At 56.6% G+C, this 18,615-nt stretch overlaps 1 protein-coding gene across 1 annotated transcript in view; it reads left to right on the top strand.

Annotated features, from left to right (window-relative positions):
- The window catches only part of CLIP2 (CAP-Gly domain containing linker protein 2), a 70,687-nt gene that overhangs the window by 3,701 nt on the left and 48,371 nt on the right, over nt 1–18,615 (top strand). The window contains 2 exon segments of the mRNA XM_049638774.1: nt 8,191–8,290; nt 15,812–16,001. Of these exon segments, the coding sequence (XP_049494731.1) occupies nt 15,878–16,001 (124 nt within the window). The 5' untranslated portion in view covers nt 8,191–8,290; nt 15,812–15,877.

Below are 18,615 nucleotides of genomic sequence, written 5' to 3'. Positions count from 1 at the left end.
CCCCCCCCCCCCCCCCCCCCCCCCCAGCTGGCTGTGCCTTGGCTTCCCGGCCGGCTCTCCCCACCCTCCCACGCTGGCCTTACCCAGACGTGTCTCAGCCTTAAGGAGCTGGGAGCGGTGGGCGTGGCTTGGTGAGCAGGGAGGGCCCTGACCCACGTCTTCGGGATTATTTTCTTACAGGGGAACAGGAAGCTTCTCCAATTAGGTTAAGTGAAAGGAGAGTTAGGAGGGAGAGGAAACTTCTGCAGCAAACAGTTGCAGGCCGCCCGGCTCCCCCAGGACCTGGGATGCTGGCAGACGGCCCCTCCTCTGGTTTTCCTCTTTTCTGGACTGCGGTTTCATTTTCTCTGCCTCTCATCTTCTCTCCTGGTAGGCTGTGTCTCTCTGGGTTGCTGATGTGACTGCCCTGAATGGGGGCTTTAGCTTGAGGCCACAGGACCTCCTGTGGGCACTCCCCTCAGTCTTGGGCGCCCGGCTGGTGGGCGGCAGGCCATGTGATCTCTGGGGCTGGGGGTGGGGGCGGGGAAACGGCGCCCGGCACCAACTACAGTGTCAGCCGCTGCAGGATGCCCACGTGGTGTGTGCTGGGGGAGGACGGGTGAGCGGGGCATTGCTTGCCTGGAAAACTGGATCTGACGGGAGAGGCGGACCCACAGCCAGTTAACTGCGGTCTCCACTGCGGTCTCCACCTCTAGGCAGCGGCATTTCTTGGGAGTAGCTGGAGTGGCCCAGCCTGGCCGGCGTGGGGACCGAGGGTGCCCTCCCCACCCCCAGCCCTGGCTCAGGAGCAGATGAGGCTCCTCCCTTCAGGAGCTGGAGACCTGGGCCACCCCACTGCCCACCCTGTCCCACCACCCCCTTCCAGGGCTGCCAAGGGTCGGTGCACAGAAACAGGAATACAAAACTCAGGATCTCAGAGGAAATGCTTGAAAACGACAATGAAGTGTGTCCCTTCTGAATAGAAAGCAGATGGGACGCCTGGGTGGCTCCGTTGGTTAAGCGGCCAACCTCAGCTCAGGTCACGATCTCACCGTCCGTGGGTTCAAGCCCCTCGTCAGGCTCTGTGCTGACGGCTCGGAGCCTGGAGTTTGCTTCGGATTCTGTGTCTCCCTCTCTGTCTCTCTCTGCCCCTCCTCCACTTGTGCTCTGTCTCTCTCTCTCTTTCAAAATAATAAATAAGCATTTAAAAAAAATAAATAGAAAGCAGAGTGTGTCAGGTGGTTTTTATCAACAAGGTGTAAATTCGGGCCCTTGTCCACCTAATGCTTCTGTCTTCCCTGGGCAGCTCTTGGTACATCCCTGGAATCTGCCTTTGACTCTGCCCAGGAAAACACCTGCTCTGCACACATCCCTTTTCACCCTCGTGGCCTCTTTGCCACGAGGGGGTGGACTTTCAGGCTCACAAGGAGTCCCTGTTTTTCCAGCCTGGAGTTCTCAGCCTAAAGCCCACCACTCGTGTGGTCCCTAAGTCACTTGTGGTCCCACAAGTGTGTCACCCTAAGTCAAGTGTGAAGCTGGACGCTGCCACGAGGGAGGGAGCAGCATTTGGCGCCCGGGGATGTTTTGCTGCCTTGTGTCCTCATTCTGCTCAGGCTGTTCCCTTTTCTACTGTGGACTGTTCCTTGCATAAATTCGTTGGTTCTCCGACACAGCTCACACTTCAGTTTCTGTACCAGGGGTTGTGCCCAGTCCCGGGAGCTCAGGGCGGAGGAGGGGAGACATCCGAGAGGGTCTTGTGTGTTCTTTGTGTGACTCCAGAAAGGGCTGGAGATGATTTGCAAAGGTAAACACCCCATAACGAGATGAAAATGACCGGGGTAAAGAGCAAAGCCGGGGTGGCAAAAATCAAACGAAGCTGGAGGGGCTGCCGTACCTGTACCTTCCGTGGCAGGTAACTTGCCTCTGAGCTTTCCAGTAGCCTGATCTGAGGGCGAGGCAGGTATTTTGAGTGGTTGTATTGTCACCTCGCTCCTGTGAGCCCTGCTGTATATACCACTAAAGCCTAAGGGTCGGGCTGCCAGCCATTGTGGTCCTGGTATGGCCCTTGGTCCAGAAGGTAGAGGGTGAGAGCGGCTGCCTTCTGATCTTCCTTTCTTTAAATTTTTTTTTAAAGTTTATTTATTTGTCTTGAAAGAGACCGACAGCGTGAGCAGGGGAGGGACAGAGAGAGAGGGAGAGAGAGAGAGAGAGAAAATCCCAAGCAGGCTCCATACCATCAGCGCACAGCCCAATGTGGGGCTCAAACTCATGAAACCCCGAGATCATGACGAGATGAAACCAAGAGTCGGACACTTAACCGACTGAGCCACCTAGGCGCCCCTCTGTCTTTAAATTTTTAAAAAATATTTGTTTATTTTTGAGAGAAATTGAGAGAGAGAACAAGCGAGTGTGAGTGGAGGAGGGGCAAAGAAAGACAGAGATCCAGAATCCGAAGCAGGCTCCGGGCTCTGAGCTGTCAGCACAGAGCCCGACTTGGGGCTTGAACTCACGAACCATGAGATTATGACCTGAGCCAAAGTTGGATGCTTAACCGACTGAGCCACCCAGGTGACTCTGCCTTCTGATCTTTCTAAGCCTCCTCCTGGAGGGTCCCTGTGGACCGCTGAGAGCCAGGGTTCTTGCTCACAGCCAGCCTGTTCACTGGGGTCTGCCTGGCCCCAGGGGTGCGTGAGAGCTGATGAGCTAGGAGCCACACCGGCTCCTGCCCAAGAATCCCCATCTCCCGAGGAGGCGTGGGGGACATGATGCAGGGAGTGCACCCAGTCGGCCCCAGGAGTTGGCTGGAGGATAGAAGAAGGGTGAAGGCGTCTGGCAGAATGAGCGATGGGGGGTGGGGTCTTAGGGAGCAATGAGAAACTCAAGGAAGCTGGAACGAAGGGTGCTGGTGGACAGGGTTCCCAGGAAATGAGGCCAGAGGCAGGCAGGGCCTAGGCTAGTGGGCAGAGAGACCACAGGCCATGGCCTTGGCACCCAGGGCTGGGGGGGGTGTCCTCCTGGCCTCGTCCTTGAAACCTCTGCCCTGTCCCCCCCAACCTGGGTGCCAGGAGGAGAGTTGGTCTTGATTCTGAGGAAGTCAAGAAAGGAAGTCAAGAAGGGTGGTTAAGAACTCAGGCTGTGTGGCCAGAGGGCCCGAGTTCGAATTCCACGTCTACTATTGGATCAGTTGTGTCACTCTAAGCAAATGATTGACCACTCCAGGCCTCAGTTTCCCACTAGTTAAGTGGATGGAATTCATAACAGGGCTGTTGCAGAGGTTACATGAGGTAGTATTTATAAAGCACTTGGGCCGGCGTGTGGAGCAGAACAGATATTGTGGGTCTGTGTCTCCTTAGGCTGGAACAGCTCAGCAGAAGAGGGGGGGCCCATCCCACCTGGACCCCCTGCACCAGGTGCACCCACACAGGCTCTGAGCCCAGCACAGTGAAGAATCAAGCTCTGTGACAGAGAGTGGTGTGGACATGGGGTCACCTTTCCAGCCCTGAGTGGGGGGGCGGTGCTCAACATAGTTGGTTAGTGTTGTTATGGACAGTAATAGTAGCTGTGTGAGTTTGGGAGAGCCTCGCGGGGCAGCTGTGCCACCAGGAGCAGATACCTGCTCTGAGAACAGGTCTTGGTCTCTGCTTGATCTCCTCCAGTGATGGGGGGCTCACTGCCTGCCTCTTTGTTCGTTGGACCCAAATGTGGTTAGCATCCACTCTGTGCCCGATGCTAATTGTTGGGAACCTTCTGCCCTTCCCAGAGCTCGCTCCAAGCCGGCCAGTGAGTGCGGCTGTGGTGTGTGAACAAGCTGCCATGGATGTGGAGAGGAAGAGGGTGGTAGCGGAGGGAGGGCGTTTCCACGCGTTCGTGTTTCCTTCATTCATTCGCGTGCTTGTTAGGCGTTTTGAGCTGCTGCATGTGCTGGGCGCTGTCCTAGGTACCGAGAGCTCAGCAATGGATACGATCTGCAAAGAATCTGCCCTCTTAAAGCTGCCGTCAGCGAGATGTGAGGGAGTTTGCCAGCGGATGAGAGGACCAGCATCAGGCAGAAGGAACAGTGTTTGCAAAGGCCTGGGGATGTGGTAGGATGTGTATGGGTGTGGGTGGGCGTCTGTGGCATTCAGGCAGCTTTTGGTGGCTGGGGGTGGTGGCTGCCTTTCTGGAAGCACTAAAACACCAGGAGGGCTTCTTAGTGACTGACCTCACCCCTGGGGCCACCAGGTTCTGCTCCTCCTCCGCCCATCCCGTCCCATCACCCACCCACAGCCCTGGGTTGCCCTTTGTCCTTCAGAGGTTTAGGTGGTGCCCCTGGCCCCCTGGCTGGTTCATGCGTTCTCCAGGCTGCCTCGTGGGCCCTGGATTGCATACTGTCCCCACAGGCCCAGACCTCAGGGGGGCTCAGCCTCCTCCCTGCAGGGCAAAGCTCGAGAGAGGATGCTGGGGTGCTGACTTGGCACGCCTTGTTCAGGGAGGAAGGTTGGTGTTCAGGAAGGTTGTGCAGTGAGCACGGCACCGCTGTGAGTCAGGCCCCGGGTGCTTGACGTCCATGGGGCTTGGGCCTGCCCGCAGGGAGCTCGCAGAACCGCGGGGAGCCAGATGCCCCGTGGGTCCCCATGGTTAGGCACCACTGCCCGGGGCTGTCTGATAGGCGGGAAGGACCCAGAGGGGCTGGGACCACCCCTGCTTCCTCCACTTCCGCTGCCACCCACCCCCAGCCCAGGTAATTAAAAAGAATTTTAGGGGCGCCTGGGTGGCTCGGTCGGTTAAGCATCCGACTTCGGCTCAGGTCACGATCTCACAGTCCGGTCCGTGAGTTTGAGCCCCGCGTCGGGCTCTGTGCTGACTGCTCAGAGCCTGGAGCCTGCTTCTGATTCTGTGTCTCCCTCTCTCTGACCCTCCCCCGTTCATGTTCTGTCTCTCTCTGTCTCAAAATAAATAAACGTTAAAAAAACAAGAAAAAAAGAAAAAAAAGAATTTTAAAGCCTTTTTATTGAAATACAGTATCCACGCAGAAAAGTGTGCATGACATAAGCATACTTGGTGAAGTTTCCAAACTGAAATCCTTGTATAATGAGACCCTGCTGGCTCCCCAGAACCCCTCCTGTTGTCCTTCCGGTTAGTACCCCTGACCCAAGGGGGACCCCTTCCCTGATTTTTTTTTTATGTTTATGTATTTATTTTTGAGAGAGAGTGCTAGTGGGGGAGGGGCAGAGAGAGAGGGAGAGAGAGAATCCCAAGCAGGCCCCACACTGTCAGCACAGAGCCCGATGTGGGGCTCGAACCCACGATCGAGTGAGATGATGACCTGAGTGGAAATCAAGAACCATATACTTAACTGACTGAGCCACCCAGGAGCCCCCCCTGGTTTTTTATATCATCAGTAATGATTGTCCACTGAGTTCATTTTTATTTATTTGTTTGTTTATATTTATGTACGTATTTAAAGTTTATTTTGGGGTGCCCAGGTGGCTCAGTCAGTTAAGCATTTGACTTTGGCTCAGGTGATGATCTCACAGTTGGTGGGTTCGAGCCCCGCATCAGGCTCTGTGCCGACAGCTCGGAGCCTGGACCTGCTTCGGATTCTGTGTCTCCCTCTCTCTCTGCCCCTCCCCCACTCACACTCTGCCTCTCCCTCTCTCAAAAATAAATAAACATTAAAAAAAATAAAAAAAAATAACACACAAGTGTATAATCACAGAGCTCAGACACGTGGTTGCATAGAGTTGTAGTTCATTCATTTGCATTGCTGTATTTTCTTCCATTGCAGGAAGAGAGCCTGCCTTAGTTACTCCTTCTCACGGGGTTGGATATTTGGGTTACTTTCAGTTTAGGAGCATTAGGAACAGTCTGTCTTTGGGGCACTTATGTCCGCATTCCTTTTGGGGGCGTGCCTAGGAGTGGAGTCTCTGGGTCGCGATCAGGGTTAGTAGGTGAGATCAAACTGGTTTCCAAATCACTTAGCAGTTGACTCTCATCTCGGCAGTGGGCGAGCGGTCTGGACATTCTGCAGCCTCGCCCACCCCTGGTGTCTGCTTCACTTTCTGCGTTCTGGTGAATATGACGTTAGCCAGACGAGCAACAAAGGAGAACGTCTTTCCATAGGTTTGCTGGTCTTTTAAATACCCTCTTTTCATGTAGTGCTCTTTGAGATGTGTTGCTGATCTTTCCAACTTGATTTGTTGGACTTCTCTTTGCATTCTGAATATGAATCATTCTTGGAATGTAGGGCTTGCAAATGTTTTCCCCCTTCTATGGCTTGTTCCTCACACAACACTGTCTCTCTGTCTCTCAGTGGTATCATTTGATGTACAGAAACTCTTAATCTTTTTTTTTTTTAATTAAAAAAAAATATGTATTTAAGGGTGCCCAGGTGGCTCAGTCAGTTAAGCCTCCGACTTGGGCTCAGGTCATGATCTCGCGGTTTGTGAGTTCGAGCCCCGCGTCGGGCTCTGTGCTGACAGCTCAGAGCCTAGAGTCTGCTTCGGATTCTGTGTCTCCATCTTTCGCTACCCCTCCCCTGCTCACGCTCTCTCAAAAATAAACAAAAAACATTTAAAAAATTTGTTTTATTTTGAGACAGAGAGAGCAAGCAGGGGAGGGGCAGAGAGAGGGAGAGAGAGAATCCCAAGCAGGCTCTGTGCTGTCAGCGCAGAGCCTGACGTGGGGCTTGATCCCACAGACCATGAGCTCATGACCTGAGCCGAAATCAAGAGTCAGACACTTAACTGAGCCACCAGGTGCCCCCAAAAGCTCTTAATCTGGTCCAATTTATCCGTCCTTTCCCTGTCTTCTGGTACTTCCTGTGTCCTGTTAAGAAATCTTTGCATATCTCAGTCTTTATTCATGTCTCTTAAATACTGTATTGTTTTGCCTTTCACAGTTAGACCTGCTGTCCTTCTGGGATTGGTTTTCGTGTATGACGTGAAGTAAACATACTTGTCTACCTTTGCTGCCCTGACAAATGACCACAAACACAGTGGCCCTCAAACAGCACAGATGTATTATTTTGGATTTATGGAGGCTAGAAGTCTGAAATGGATCTCTCCCGGCTAAAATCAGGATGTCAGCAGGGCCGTGTTCCTTTTAGAGGCTCGGGGAAGAATCTGTTTCTTGCCCTTCTCCAGCTCCTAGAGGCTGCCCGCATTCTTTGCCTGGTGGCCCCTTCCTCCATCTTCAAAGCTACCAATGTCACCCTGAGTTGTTGGCACGCTGCCATTCCTGTGATTCGGTCCCTCCTGCCTCCCTCTTGCACTTGTAAGGACGCTTGTGATCACATTGGGCCTGCCTGGATAATCCAGAATAATCTTCCCATCTGGAGGTCGGCTGACTAGCGTCCTTAAATTCCATCTACAACCTCAGTTTCCCTTTGCCATGTGTAAGCTAACATCGTTAACACATTCCAGGGATGGGGACATGAAAATCGTTGGCGGGGGGCCATTGTTCTATCAACCACGGGTGGGTCATGATTTGTTTTTCCCCATGTGGTTATGGGGACCCAGAACCACTTGTTGTAAAGATCATCCTTGGCTCAGGGGTATTTTTTAAGTTGCTTGTGCAGATTTTAACCCTAGGGAGGAGGCCCGGCTGGCTGGGTTAGGGAGGAGACGCCGGGTGTTGGGGTGTTTCCTGGCCTACGTGTGTTGGATGTAGTTGCAGCGAAAAGAGACTGGGTCAGGACACTGGCCTGGGAGACAGGACGCAGGAGCGCTTTCCTGCCTGTTCTGCCTAGATCGCTGGGTGACCTCAGCAGGCCCCTTCCCTCCCTCAGCCTCTGACTGCTTCTGGTCTCGGGGACCCCTCTGCCCAGCACACGTTTTCAGTCACTTGGACGCTTGAATCTCACCGTCCTGTTCACTTGCTCTGTGATCATCAGCCTGGGCCTCGGTTTCCTATTCTGTGAAATGGGAATAAAGGTGGGTCATAGGGCAACTTGAGTCATGTTGTTCCCAAGCCCTTCTCCTTGGGCCTGGCCGGGACCTCATCCAGCAGAACCAGGCTGGGTCAGTGGCAGGAGGGCCCCAGCTGTCCAGTCGCTGGGGCTGTGAGTGGCCCACAGTCAGGAGCGGGCTCTCGGGACCATGGTTGTCCTCTGTTTCTGAACGTGCCAACTGTGTGTGTGTGTGTGTGTGTGTGCGCGTGTGTGCGCGTGTGTGCGCGTGTGCGTATAAGGCCAGGAAGTATATTGACATTGGTGTCCCTTCCCCTCCCCAGACCCGACACAGCCCTGGTCCCCTCTGCTCTGCCGAGGACAGCATCTGAACCACCTCCAAGCCTGAGGGACGATGGCCGCGCTCCAGTGTGTGCAGCTCAGGTGAGACTGGCAGGCCGGTCACTCCCAGAGCTCCGTAGTCACCCCGGGCCACGGGCAGGACAGGGAAGATGCCAGCTTACAAACTGGGATCTACAGCCCTGAGCTCAGAGGCCGAGAGGTGCGAGGATGGTGAGCACGGGAGCCCCGTCTTCTGGACGGACTTGGCCCTGCTCGTCTCGCAGCCTCAGGCGCCAGAAAAGCTGGGGTCATCTGGGGCCCCGGGGCTGTCCCCTGCTCCACCCCGCGGGTGCCCCGCCCTCCGCGTCCATGCGGTCTTCCCAGCTTGGTTCCGGCTCCAGCTCTGCTGTGAGGCTCTGGCGGGACCCTTCCCCGGGCCGGTTCTGGATGGCTGCCAGGCTCCTCGTACTCCCAGGGTGACCCCACACCCCAAGCAAGGCCCATCACCACCCTCTCCCACATTGGTCAGCGGCCATATGCGTGCCGGGCTTGCACCGCCTGGACTGGCTCCAGCGTCCTCTGGGGCCTCGCTGACTGGGTGGGAGCGGAGGGTGGGTGTGGAGGCATAGGCACAGGCCGACGGATTTGCATTTCCCTGCTGACTGGGAGGCCCGGTGGCTGTCCGGTCGCGTCCTCTCCTCGAAGGCTTCCTTGTCTTACCTGTCGTCTGTTCTTACCTGTCTGTCTGGGGTGCCCTCACGTCGTCCTCCGTCACGTCACGTACTGGTGGGTGCTCCCAGCTTGTGAGGTTCCTTGGCCTTGGCCGTCCCCGGCGACTCTCCCAAGGGCCCCATCACTCTGCCCCTTGCTGCCCCTCCCCAGGGTCCCTCGGGGACCTCACGCCAGCCCCCGCCTCCTCCCAGGTCCCTCCCAGTGGGACCCTGGGTGCTCCCTCTGCACCCACACTGTTTGCCACCAAATGCTGCTCGGCACCTCTCTCCTCTCTGTCCCCTCCAGCCCCCGCCTCTGCGCAATTCAGGCTGCATTGTCGTGTCCCTTATGTATCCCAGCAGCCCCCGGGACAGTGGCCTCCCCTCCCTCGCTCCCCCCAGTGTCCTCATCCCCTCCCGAGCGGTCTTGCCAGTGTGCACATCTGATGTGTCGCACCCCTTGTTTGACATCCTCCGTGGACCTTCATCCATTGAGGCTGATGCCCGTGTGTGGCTGGGAGACCCCGCTGTCCCTCCCAGTCTCTGGATTAACGCCCCCGCCACGCACACGCGCACACGCACACACTTTAGCCAGTAAATCTCCAGCTGTTTGGCTGACCTGCAGAGCATGGCCTGCTCCTTGAGGTTCCCCTGCCTGGCCCCTGGTGTGCTGGGCTCCCTATTACAGAGCTTTCCCTTTCCGCCCCCAGGGTGTTGCTGCTGCGGCCTAAGCCTTAGGGCTTGCGGTGAGTGGTCGGGGGCCACACGAAGTTCATCTGTGGGTGCCACATTGCCCGGCACTCAGATCACAGGGTCAGGAGAGGAGGGGGGAGTGTGGGCACCCTGGCTGCTGACAGCTGAGGCAGGAGGAAGGAGAGGAGGGGGAATCACCCAGAAGAGCCACCGCTGTCATTGGGGGTGGCAGGCCTGGACCTGAAGGCTGGGCTTTGGCCAGCAGCCCGGTCTTGCCAGAGTGCCTCCCTCCAGCCAGAGGCCCCGGGTGTGAGTGGCGGCCGGGTCTCCGGAGCCGGATTCCTGGTGCCGGCCTCTTGCACGCTGGCCCCCGGGCATGGGCTTTCCACTGCCCTATTTGGCACCTTCCCCCATTCTGTCGGGGCCACACCCTGGGCCTCCGATTGGCGGAAAGTTCTTGGGCCTCGTCCCCACTCAGACTGCGGCCCGCCCACCCCCTTGCAGCTGAAATGGAAACCCTGAAATGCAGCCCGGGTTTGTCTTCGGTAAATGGCGACTGAGGGCGGCACAAAGGGGGCCTGTTGGTCTGAATGCCGCCCGCCCTCCTCCGCCCCTCCCGCGCCCGCCTTGTCTGGGCCCTGAGTCCCTGGGGGAGGCGACGTGTGCACCCCGGGCCTCCCGAGATCTCAATAGAGAGTGGTTGTAGTGGCAGCTGCCCTTTCCCGGCGGCTCCCGTGTGCCAGGCACTGGGCGACACCTGTAGGGCGTGTTCGGACTTGCTCATCTGTGCCCCCCACGGGGCAGCGGTACCTTCACTGGTACCGTCTTATGGGTGATGCAAGAGCCTCACGCTGGGCCAAGGACCCACAGCCACGCGTGGTGGTTGGGGTTTGGACTCACATCGCCTTAAGCCTGTTCCCTCCTGTCTCCCAGGCCTGCCCCGCCCCCCACAGTGTGGCCAGAAGCCAATTTATCCCCAGGTCCCAGCTTTTCCCAAGAAAGCCCTTCCTTCCTCTATCCCGTGAGGAGGGCTGAGTCACAAAGGGGTGATTGGCCCCAGGCTCCTCCCCTTCTTCCTGTTCACTATGTGTTCTCTCCTCCCCTCTCCCCTTCGCGCCGCTGCGCCCCGCCCCCCCCCCCCCCCCCCCCCCCCCGGCTCTGGAGACCCTGGGGGGTGGGGGTGGCTGCCGGCCTGTCCTCCCTGGCCGTCCCTGAGTCACCACCCAGCACTGGTGGCGGGACCAAGCGAATGCAGCCGGCTCCTCTGGTTTCCTTTGTCGGCAAGGCAGCGAGGCCACGGGTCTCACAAAAGCTAGCCCGGGCCCAGGGAGGCAGAGGCGGGCCAGCCCCGGGTCTGGTTCCAGCACAGCCTCTGAGCGGCAGGTGACTTTGGGTGAGTCCCTGAACTCTTCTGAGCTTCCGGCGCTCCTCCCGTGAGACGGCTCCTGGCTCATCAGGGCTTGGGAGGACTAACGAGGCCACATTCCTTCGAGGCCTGGCAGGCACATTTCTGCATCCTGGAGGCTGCTGGGATCGTCAGGGTCCAGGAGGGAGGAGGGCAACTGTGGGAGCCTCCGGAAGCCTCCCCTGGGAGGAGCGTGCTGGGGATTTGCGGCCTCGGGGGCCTTTGTCCTCTGGGCAATGGCAGGTGTGCATTCACACGACGTTTCTGGATCATTGGCTCTGTGCCAGGCCCGGTGCTGGGACTGGGTCCTCAGAGAAGTTGTGGCCCCGCCTGGGGTTGCCCATGGGCTCCCAGGAGGCGAGATGAAGATAAACGAGAACAGTATCATCTCTCCTCGGCTCAGCGTGCAGTCCTGAGGTCTCTGTGAACCAAAGGTTCTGGGAGACTTCCTGGAGGAGGCGGCATTGGGCTAGGTACAGGGGAAGGGAGGCAGGTGGGAGAAAAGTCAGAGTGGGGTCTGGGAGGTGGGAAAGTGTCAGGTGGGTGGTGAGGGAATGCAAGTGGTGAGGGTGGCAGGTGCTGGGGACACCGTCTTAATGCCTGGGCCTTGCCTCAAAGGGCGTGCTGGCCAGCGGGCAAGTCAGACGGGCCACGTAAAAAGCCACAGCATCAGACTGTTGGCTGGGCTGCTCACCACAAGCCACTGAGTCCTACGTGCTGAGGAGGTGAGGGGGGCCTCCTAGGCCTGTCATCCCCTTGGGCCAGTGTCATTCATTCTTTCAACAGTGATCTATTGAGCACCTGTATTCACCGGGCACCCTTGTCAGGACTAAGGGTACCATAGTAAACAAAACAGACCCTAGTCCCTTTCCTTGATCAGTGGCAAAAAACAAAGGAGGCTGGAGATGGGGAGGACTCGGTAGGGGTTGTAATTTCAGAAGGGGACATTGGAGCAGATGCTCGAAGGACTTGAGCAACGAACATGGATATTTGAGGCAGAGGGAATCGCGTGTGCAAAGGTCCTGAGGCTGCAGTGTGCTTAGTGTGATCCAGGAGGGGCCAGAGGCCAGTGGGGCCAGTGTGAAGTGAGCAAGGGAGGACCGTAGTGCTGGAGGGAAGAGATGAGGAGGGCTTTAAAGACCCGCACACTAACGTCCATGGGGAGCCTTCGAGGATTTTATTTTTTTATATGATTTTTAAAAGTTAAGATTTAACTTCCCATAAAAACCATTTTAAATGTACGGTTTGATGACAGATTTGCTCCTTAGTATAAATATAAGTTGTACGGCCATTATAATCCATTTTTAGAACCCTTCTACCTTCTGGAAAGTTCTCTCATGCCTGTGTGCGGTCCATCCCTGTTCCCACCGCCAGGCAGCCACAGATCTGCTTCTGTGTTTATGGTTTTGAAATTCCCTATAAATAAGAATCAACACGTACTGTTTTGTGTCTGATTTCTTGCAGTTAGTGTAACATTGATGAGGGTGGTCAATATTGTTTCATATGTCATGGTCCTTATTATTGGTGAGTAGGGTTCTCTCGTATAGATTCACTGTTTTTCACTCACCAGTTGATGGATGTTTGGGTGTTTCCCTTTCTTGGCTATTATGAATAAAGTTGCTATGAACAGTGTTCCTTTTACAAATTTTTGTATGAATATGTGTTTGTATTCTCTTGGGCAGTTGGGTCATGTGGTAGGTGTACAGTTAACTTTGTTTTTTTAAGTTTATTTAATTTTTAAGTAATCTCTGTACCCAGCGTGGGGCTTGAACTCACAATGCCCAGATCAAGAGTCTCCTGCTTTATCGACTGAGCCAGACGGGCACTCTGGGTGTTGAAATCTTGTGTTCATTTTCCATGAGGTTGTTTGCCTTCTGATGAGTGAGTGGTGAGAGTTCTTTATGTGTTCTGAATATAAGCTTTTTGTTTTTGTTTTTTAAGTATGAGTTTGGGGCATCTGGGTGTCAGTCAGGTGAGCATCTAACTTCGGCTCAGGTCATGATCTCAAGGTTTGTGAGTTTGATCCCCGCATCGGGCTTTCTGCTGTCAGCATAGACCCTGCTTCAGATCCTTTGTCCCCCTCTCTCTCTGCCCCTCCCCTGTTCGTTTTCCTTCTCTCTCTCTCTCTCTCAAAATGGATAAATAAAAGTAAAAAAAAAAAAAAGAAACAAATATAAGTTTCTTATTAGATGTATAATTTGTAACATTTCTCTCTGGGAGAGTTTTAGGCAGAGAAGGGGCCCAGAAGGCATGCACAGGGGGCTCCTTCCATCTCCTAATCCCAGCAGGAGGGTCCTCGGTCACACACGTGGGGCCCCGCATCAGGATTTCCTCGGTCAGAGGCCCCCCTGCTAAACTGCTGGAACAGGCCAGTTCGGCACCCGCAGGGTGGGATATTCGCTGTCCCCAGAGAGCATGCTTATTCGCCCCAGCGAGTCGCTAGGGCTCGGGCTCGGGGGTGTCGACACAGCCTAACCCAGCCGGAGAGGGATGTCTGCAGTTCCCTGGGGCACGCGCTTCCTAGAGGGCCGGGTTCTGGGGAGCCAGGGAGTAGCCTCATACTCTAGCTGGTTGAGTGACTCCTGGGCCCCAGAATTCCGGGGGTCAGAGTCGTCCATCGGGGGATTGGCATGTTTGGTTTGGCCGGCTCCAGGACCAGACTAAGGCCGGCAGCCGTGTCTCCTGTTGGCTCACCTGGGTGTGTAGGTGGGTGTCCCCGCTGTGCGCCTTGGGGGGGAGCGTGCTTGTCTCTGCTGTTAGGGCTGTCCAGCCCCGCGTGAGGAGCGGCTCCTTCCCACGACTGTCGCTTGTTCAGCCTGCTGACCTGAGAGCCGTTCTGAGGGCACCGTGCAGACTCCCGCCCCGAGCACTGTGGGTTGCCTTCTGTATTCGTCAGAACTTTTTTTTGGTTGCAAGCGACCGTGTCCCTCAAGTAGGTTTAGGCGAAGAGAGAAAAGGATGCCCGTGCATGAGGATTTGTGGACTGGTGTTGAGTGCAGAGCTCAAGTGACCAGCTTCAGGCTCAGCTGGATCCAGGCCCTCCAAATCTAGCAACTCGGCTCTGCTCTCTCCCTGTTGGCATCATTCCCTGACAGGCTTCTCTGTGCAGTAGCTGGGATGGCCCTGTAGTCCCTGGCGTCCAACCCACACCCAGGCAGCCCCCAAGAAAGGAAAGAACCTTCCGAAAGATAAAGGCAGCCAGAGTCCAGACCCTGATGCTCTTTAGGCCGTATGATCTTTCCTTAACTAACCACAGGGGCTCTGGCCAGGCCTGGGTCATGTGTCCACTCCCCGCATGTGCGGCAGGGTCAGCCTCTAGAAGTCTTACGGATCGGGGCACCGGGGTGGCTCCGTCGGTTAAGCGTCCGGCTTTGGCTCAGGTCACGATCTCACGGTTTGTGAGTTCGAGCTCCATGTCGGGCTCTGTGCTGAGAGCTCAGAGCCTGGAGCCTGCTTCGGATTGTGTCACCCTCTGTCTCTCTCTGCCTATCTCCGGCCCACGTTCTGTCTCTTTCTCTCAAAAATAAATAAACCTCAAAAAAAAATTTAAAAGTTTATAGAAGTGTTACGGATCAAGAGCGGAGAAAAGGTTCTCTGAAAGGGAGTAACATTCTGGGTCCACGGACAGGGTAAGGAGGTGGCTAGACGAGCATCTCCTACTGCCCCAGAGTTCAGCAGCCAGAGGACGCTGATTTCCTTCTTCCCAAGGTCCCCGGGGGGGATGCTTTTGCCCAGAATCCTCCACCCATCTGGCGGTGCTCTGTATCCTGTCTCCTGAGTGGACAGCGTGCTCCCCAGACAGAGCCCCGCAGCTCTGGGACAGGACAGGGCCTGGCCCCTGGTGAGCCCTCCATGAACGTCGGGTACAAGAGAGGGTGTGTGCGCAGGAAAGCTGAGGGGGCGGCCAGGGGACAGCGGGTCTGTCTTGCCCGCCTCTCCTCCAGTGCCCCCGCAGCCAGCCACCCCTCTCTTGCCGGCATCTGGTGCCCTGAGTCGATTGCCTTGGAGACGAGGCTTTCTTGTGTCAGGACGCACCTTTGTCAAATGCTGCCGCGTCGTGTTCCTATCCTGTCCTCTGCTTGCTTGGAAAGGCAGGGGCTGTGATGGTGGAGGGCGGGCAGAGGGCATGGTAAGTCCATCCGGGCAGGGGGCCGAGGCAGGCGTAGGCGTCTGTGTGCACGAGCCCCCACACCTGGCGTGGAGTGGGCAGGTGCTGGGAGGGTGGGCACAGGGGCTCTGGGGTGACAGGGTGGAACCGTGATTGAATTAGGTGTCCCCCTGTCCACCCCGCATCGGGAGAGATGTGAATCATTGGCTGGTCCTAGAGGGTCTAGGGGCCATCGAAGAGTGACACCCGCCCCCGCCCCGCCCCCGGCTGGCCTCGTGTGCCAGAGTCTGTACCGGCCCGTGCTCTGTGAGCGCCACACTCAGCCGTCGGTGGCTGGGCCGACCTGTGTGGTCCTGATGGAATGCTGTGGGGGCTAATACAGCTGTTGCGACAGACCGCCCGCCCTCCCCCACCCCACCAAGCCAGCTTGCTCCTGACTCTCGCCTCCCGGGCCCAGGAGGTGGGCAGAGAGAGCACTCCCGACCTCGGGGGCCCGCGGACCAGGACACATGTCGGGCAGGCCACACTGGGCCCACGCTTGCTGCTGCTGCTGCTGCTGCTCAGGGCCTCAGTTTCCCCGTCTAGGAAAAAGGGGTGGGGTGGTCCCTGGCCCACTGGGTAGGGGGTGCAAGAATCCTGCTGCGTCACCATCGGCGTGCCCCGACAAGTGGTGACATTGTGACGCGATCCCTCTCGTCTGCCTGCAGGTGAATGAGGATGACGGAGAGAACGTGACCCCGCGGACCTTTATCCACACGCCGAGTGGCCCCACCATGCAGAAGCCCAGCGGCCTGAAGCCCCCCGGCCGCGGGGGGAAGCACTCGAGCCCCGTGGGCCGGACGTCCACTGGGTCGGCCGCGGTGTCGGCTGCCGCGGTGGCCACCGGCTCCAAGGAAGGTGCGCGGGGCCGGAGGTGGTGGGTGAGGGGCTGGGCGTGGGGAGTGCTTCTTCTGGAAGAGCCGCTGGGCGGGGGGCTAACGGTACGTGGAAGTTCTCCTTTCTGTCCGGCTGCGATCCTTCTCATAGTCAACTAGCACCAGGCACCCGTGGATGCTTTACGTGCATCGCTCCGTCTCATGCTCCCTAACTGGGAGGCGGGACGACTGCTGGCTGCCCTCGGGGACAGGGGCCCCTGGGATCCTCCTAGTGAGCCGGCCCCATCTTCCGCCCGCCTTCTTGTCTGCCACCCAGAACCACGCCCTTCAGCCTTCCCGTATCTGACCCCTCGTCTTCCTGCTGGTGGGCGGACGTGAGGGCCGGGGCCGGAGGCTGGAGGCTGGGGGCACCGGCCCCGACAGCAGATGGATAGAGGACAGCTGTCTGCTTGTGTGACGGTGCAAGTGAGGTGGTCCCGGGTAGAATATTTAGGAAGTTTGATGCAGAGGTTAAATTGCCTGTAATCCCACCCCCTATCGGCCAGACTGGTCCTTCGGTTTATGTTCTCCTTCTTTTCTGAATCGTCTGCCATCATGCCGCATGTATAATTTGAAAATCTGCTTTTTTTTTCTTTTAATGTGATCAAGCGGATTTTTCCGTGTCATTTTTAATGGCCGTAGAATATCCTGTCCATTCAACAAATACAAGTCAAAGGCCTGCTTTGTTGACACGGTCTTAACCATCCGAGTTCTCATTCTGAGCAAAAATGGATGTGGGCCCAGCCCTCGGGGCTGCCGGTCTGGCAGGGGGGAGGCTGAGTGTCATGAGATGCTAGAACTGGGGACTGACCAGGTCTGGGAGGTCAGCCCCGAGGAGGGGGACATGTGAGCTGAGGTCTGGAGGGTGACAGTTTACTAGTTGAAAAGGGGAGGGTATTTTAGGCAGAGGGGACAGCTCGTGCAAAGGTCCAGTGGCAGAACAACGCATGGCAAGAGACTGGCATGTGGCCAGTGACAAGTGTGCTGGTGGGAGAGCGTGGGCCAGGGTGGGGGCAGCTTGGGGTTGTCCGAGTCATTTCACTTCTGTCATAATAACAACGGGAAGCCGTTGTTTTAAATCAAAAGGAATAGGATAAAAAAAGAATGGGAAACGTGTTCTTAACCCATCCTTTGCAGTTGGGGATGATTCTTTCTTATTTTTCACTTTGATAAACGATGTCGTGATGAATGTCTTGGGGTACAAATCCTTGCTTTGATTATACTGCAGCTGGCAGGGTAAGACACTGTCCGTCCCATCTGATTGGTATAGAAGTTTAGGGAGACAAAAAGTAATAGCCAGGGACCAGACTAGGCAATCTGGGCCCTGGGTGGGGTCAGGGAAGGTTTGAGCTGGCAGAACCAGGGCCCCGGCAGAGACCTACAGCCAGGGTGGGAGGGTAAGGAAGTTGCACGGTGTGGCCCATGCACGGGCCCCTGCCAGCAGGGCTTGCCCGGAACAGCCTGTTGGAGGCCCAGACTTGCTTTCCAACGTGGCAAAGCCTTCTTTACTCATGGGAGGCATTCCTGAGCACTGCGAAGAGGCCGGAGAGAGGAAATGAAGGGGAAAGGATGTTCCAGGTAGATAGAGTGATGCAAAGGCCCTGAGGCCGGCGTTGACTTTGTTTGAGGCGTGGTTAGAGAAGGAAGGGAGACAAGCCTGGGTGGAGAGGAGTCTGACGTGAGGTTGGGAGGGCGGGAGAGGCAGATTGCGGAGGGCAGGAGTTTGGGTTTGTTTTCAGAGTGACGGGAGCTGTTGGAGGAATGGCCGGGCGCTCACATCCCTCAGCCCGCTGTGCGGAGGACAGATTGTGGGGGTTCTGAGCCGGGTGGTGAGACCATCGAGGGAGGCATATGTGGCCGCCCGGGAGAGGATGCCTGCGCTCGCTGCCAGGGCTGGGAGAGGTCAGGGGCTGACCACCAAGAGTGGGCCATCAGGGAAGGCTTCCCAGAGGAGGTGGAATGAGCTCAGCCTTCAGAATGGGAGGAATTGAAACATGGAGTGGAGGAGGAGGAAGGCCGGCCGGCAGTGGAGGAAGAGCATGGGCAAAGGCACTATGTGGGCTGAGCTTGGGCCAGTAGGGGGGTGAGGAGGTGGGGGTTGTGTAGCACCTTCTCTGGAGAAGGTCACCAGCCAGGCCTCACCCTCTTGTCTACTGGAGAGAGAGCCCCGTAGCACCTTCTGGGGTTATTTTCATCATTTCTCCCTCCCTGATCAACAGGGGCCTGAATTCCGGCTCTGACCCAGCCCTTAATGCCCCTTCTAACTGCCTCCGCTGTGTGACCCTGGAAGAGTTACTTAACCTCTCTGAGCCCCAGATGGGATAATAACCTCTCTCTGGTGGGATCCAGAGAGTTAATGAGTGTGAAGGGCCTGCAAGCTACAAAACTCATTAAAGACTCCTTTCTGTCCCTTTCCCCATCCAGGGTCTCCTTACTGAAAAATTTCTAAGTGTCAGGCACCCACCTCCCTTCCATTTAACCCAGTCACAGCCACCACCGTGGCAGATTTCCTTCCAGTCTTTTTTCCTATCGCACTTACTGTTTGAAGCGGTGAAATCACGGGCTGTGCCCAAACCTACGTGTCACTTTTCCATACC

Source organism: Panthera uncia, chromosome E3, assembly GCF_023721935.1.
Source record: "Panthera uncia isolate 11264 chromosome E3, Puncia_PCG_1.0, whole genome shotgun sequence".
Classification (NCBI taxonomy): domain Eukaryota; kingdom Metazoa; phylum Chordata; class Mammalia; order Carnivora; family Felidae; genus Panthera; species Panthera uncia.
Note: the sequence above shows the minus strand (reverse complement) of the source record. Positions and strands in the feature narration are given on the sequence as shown.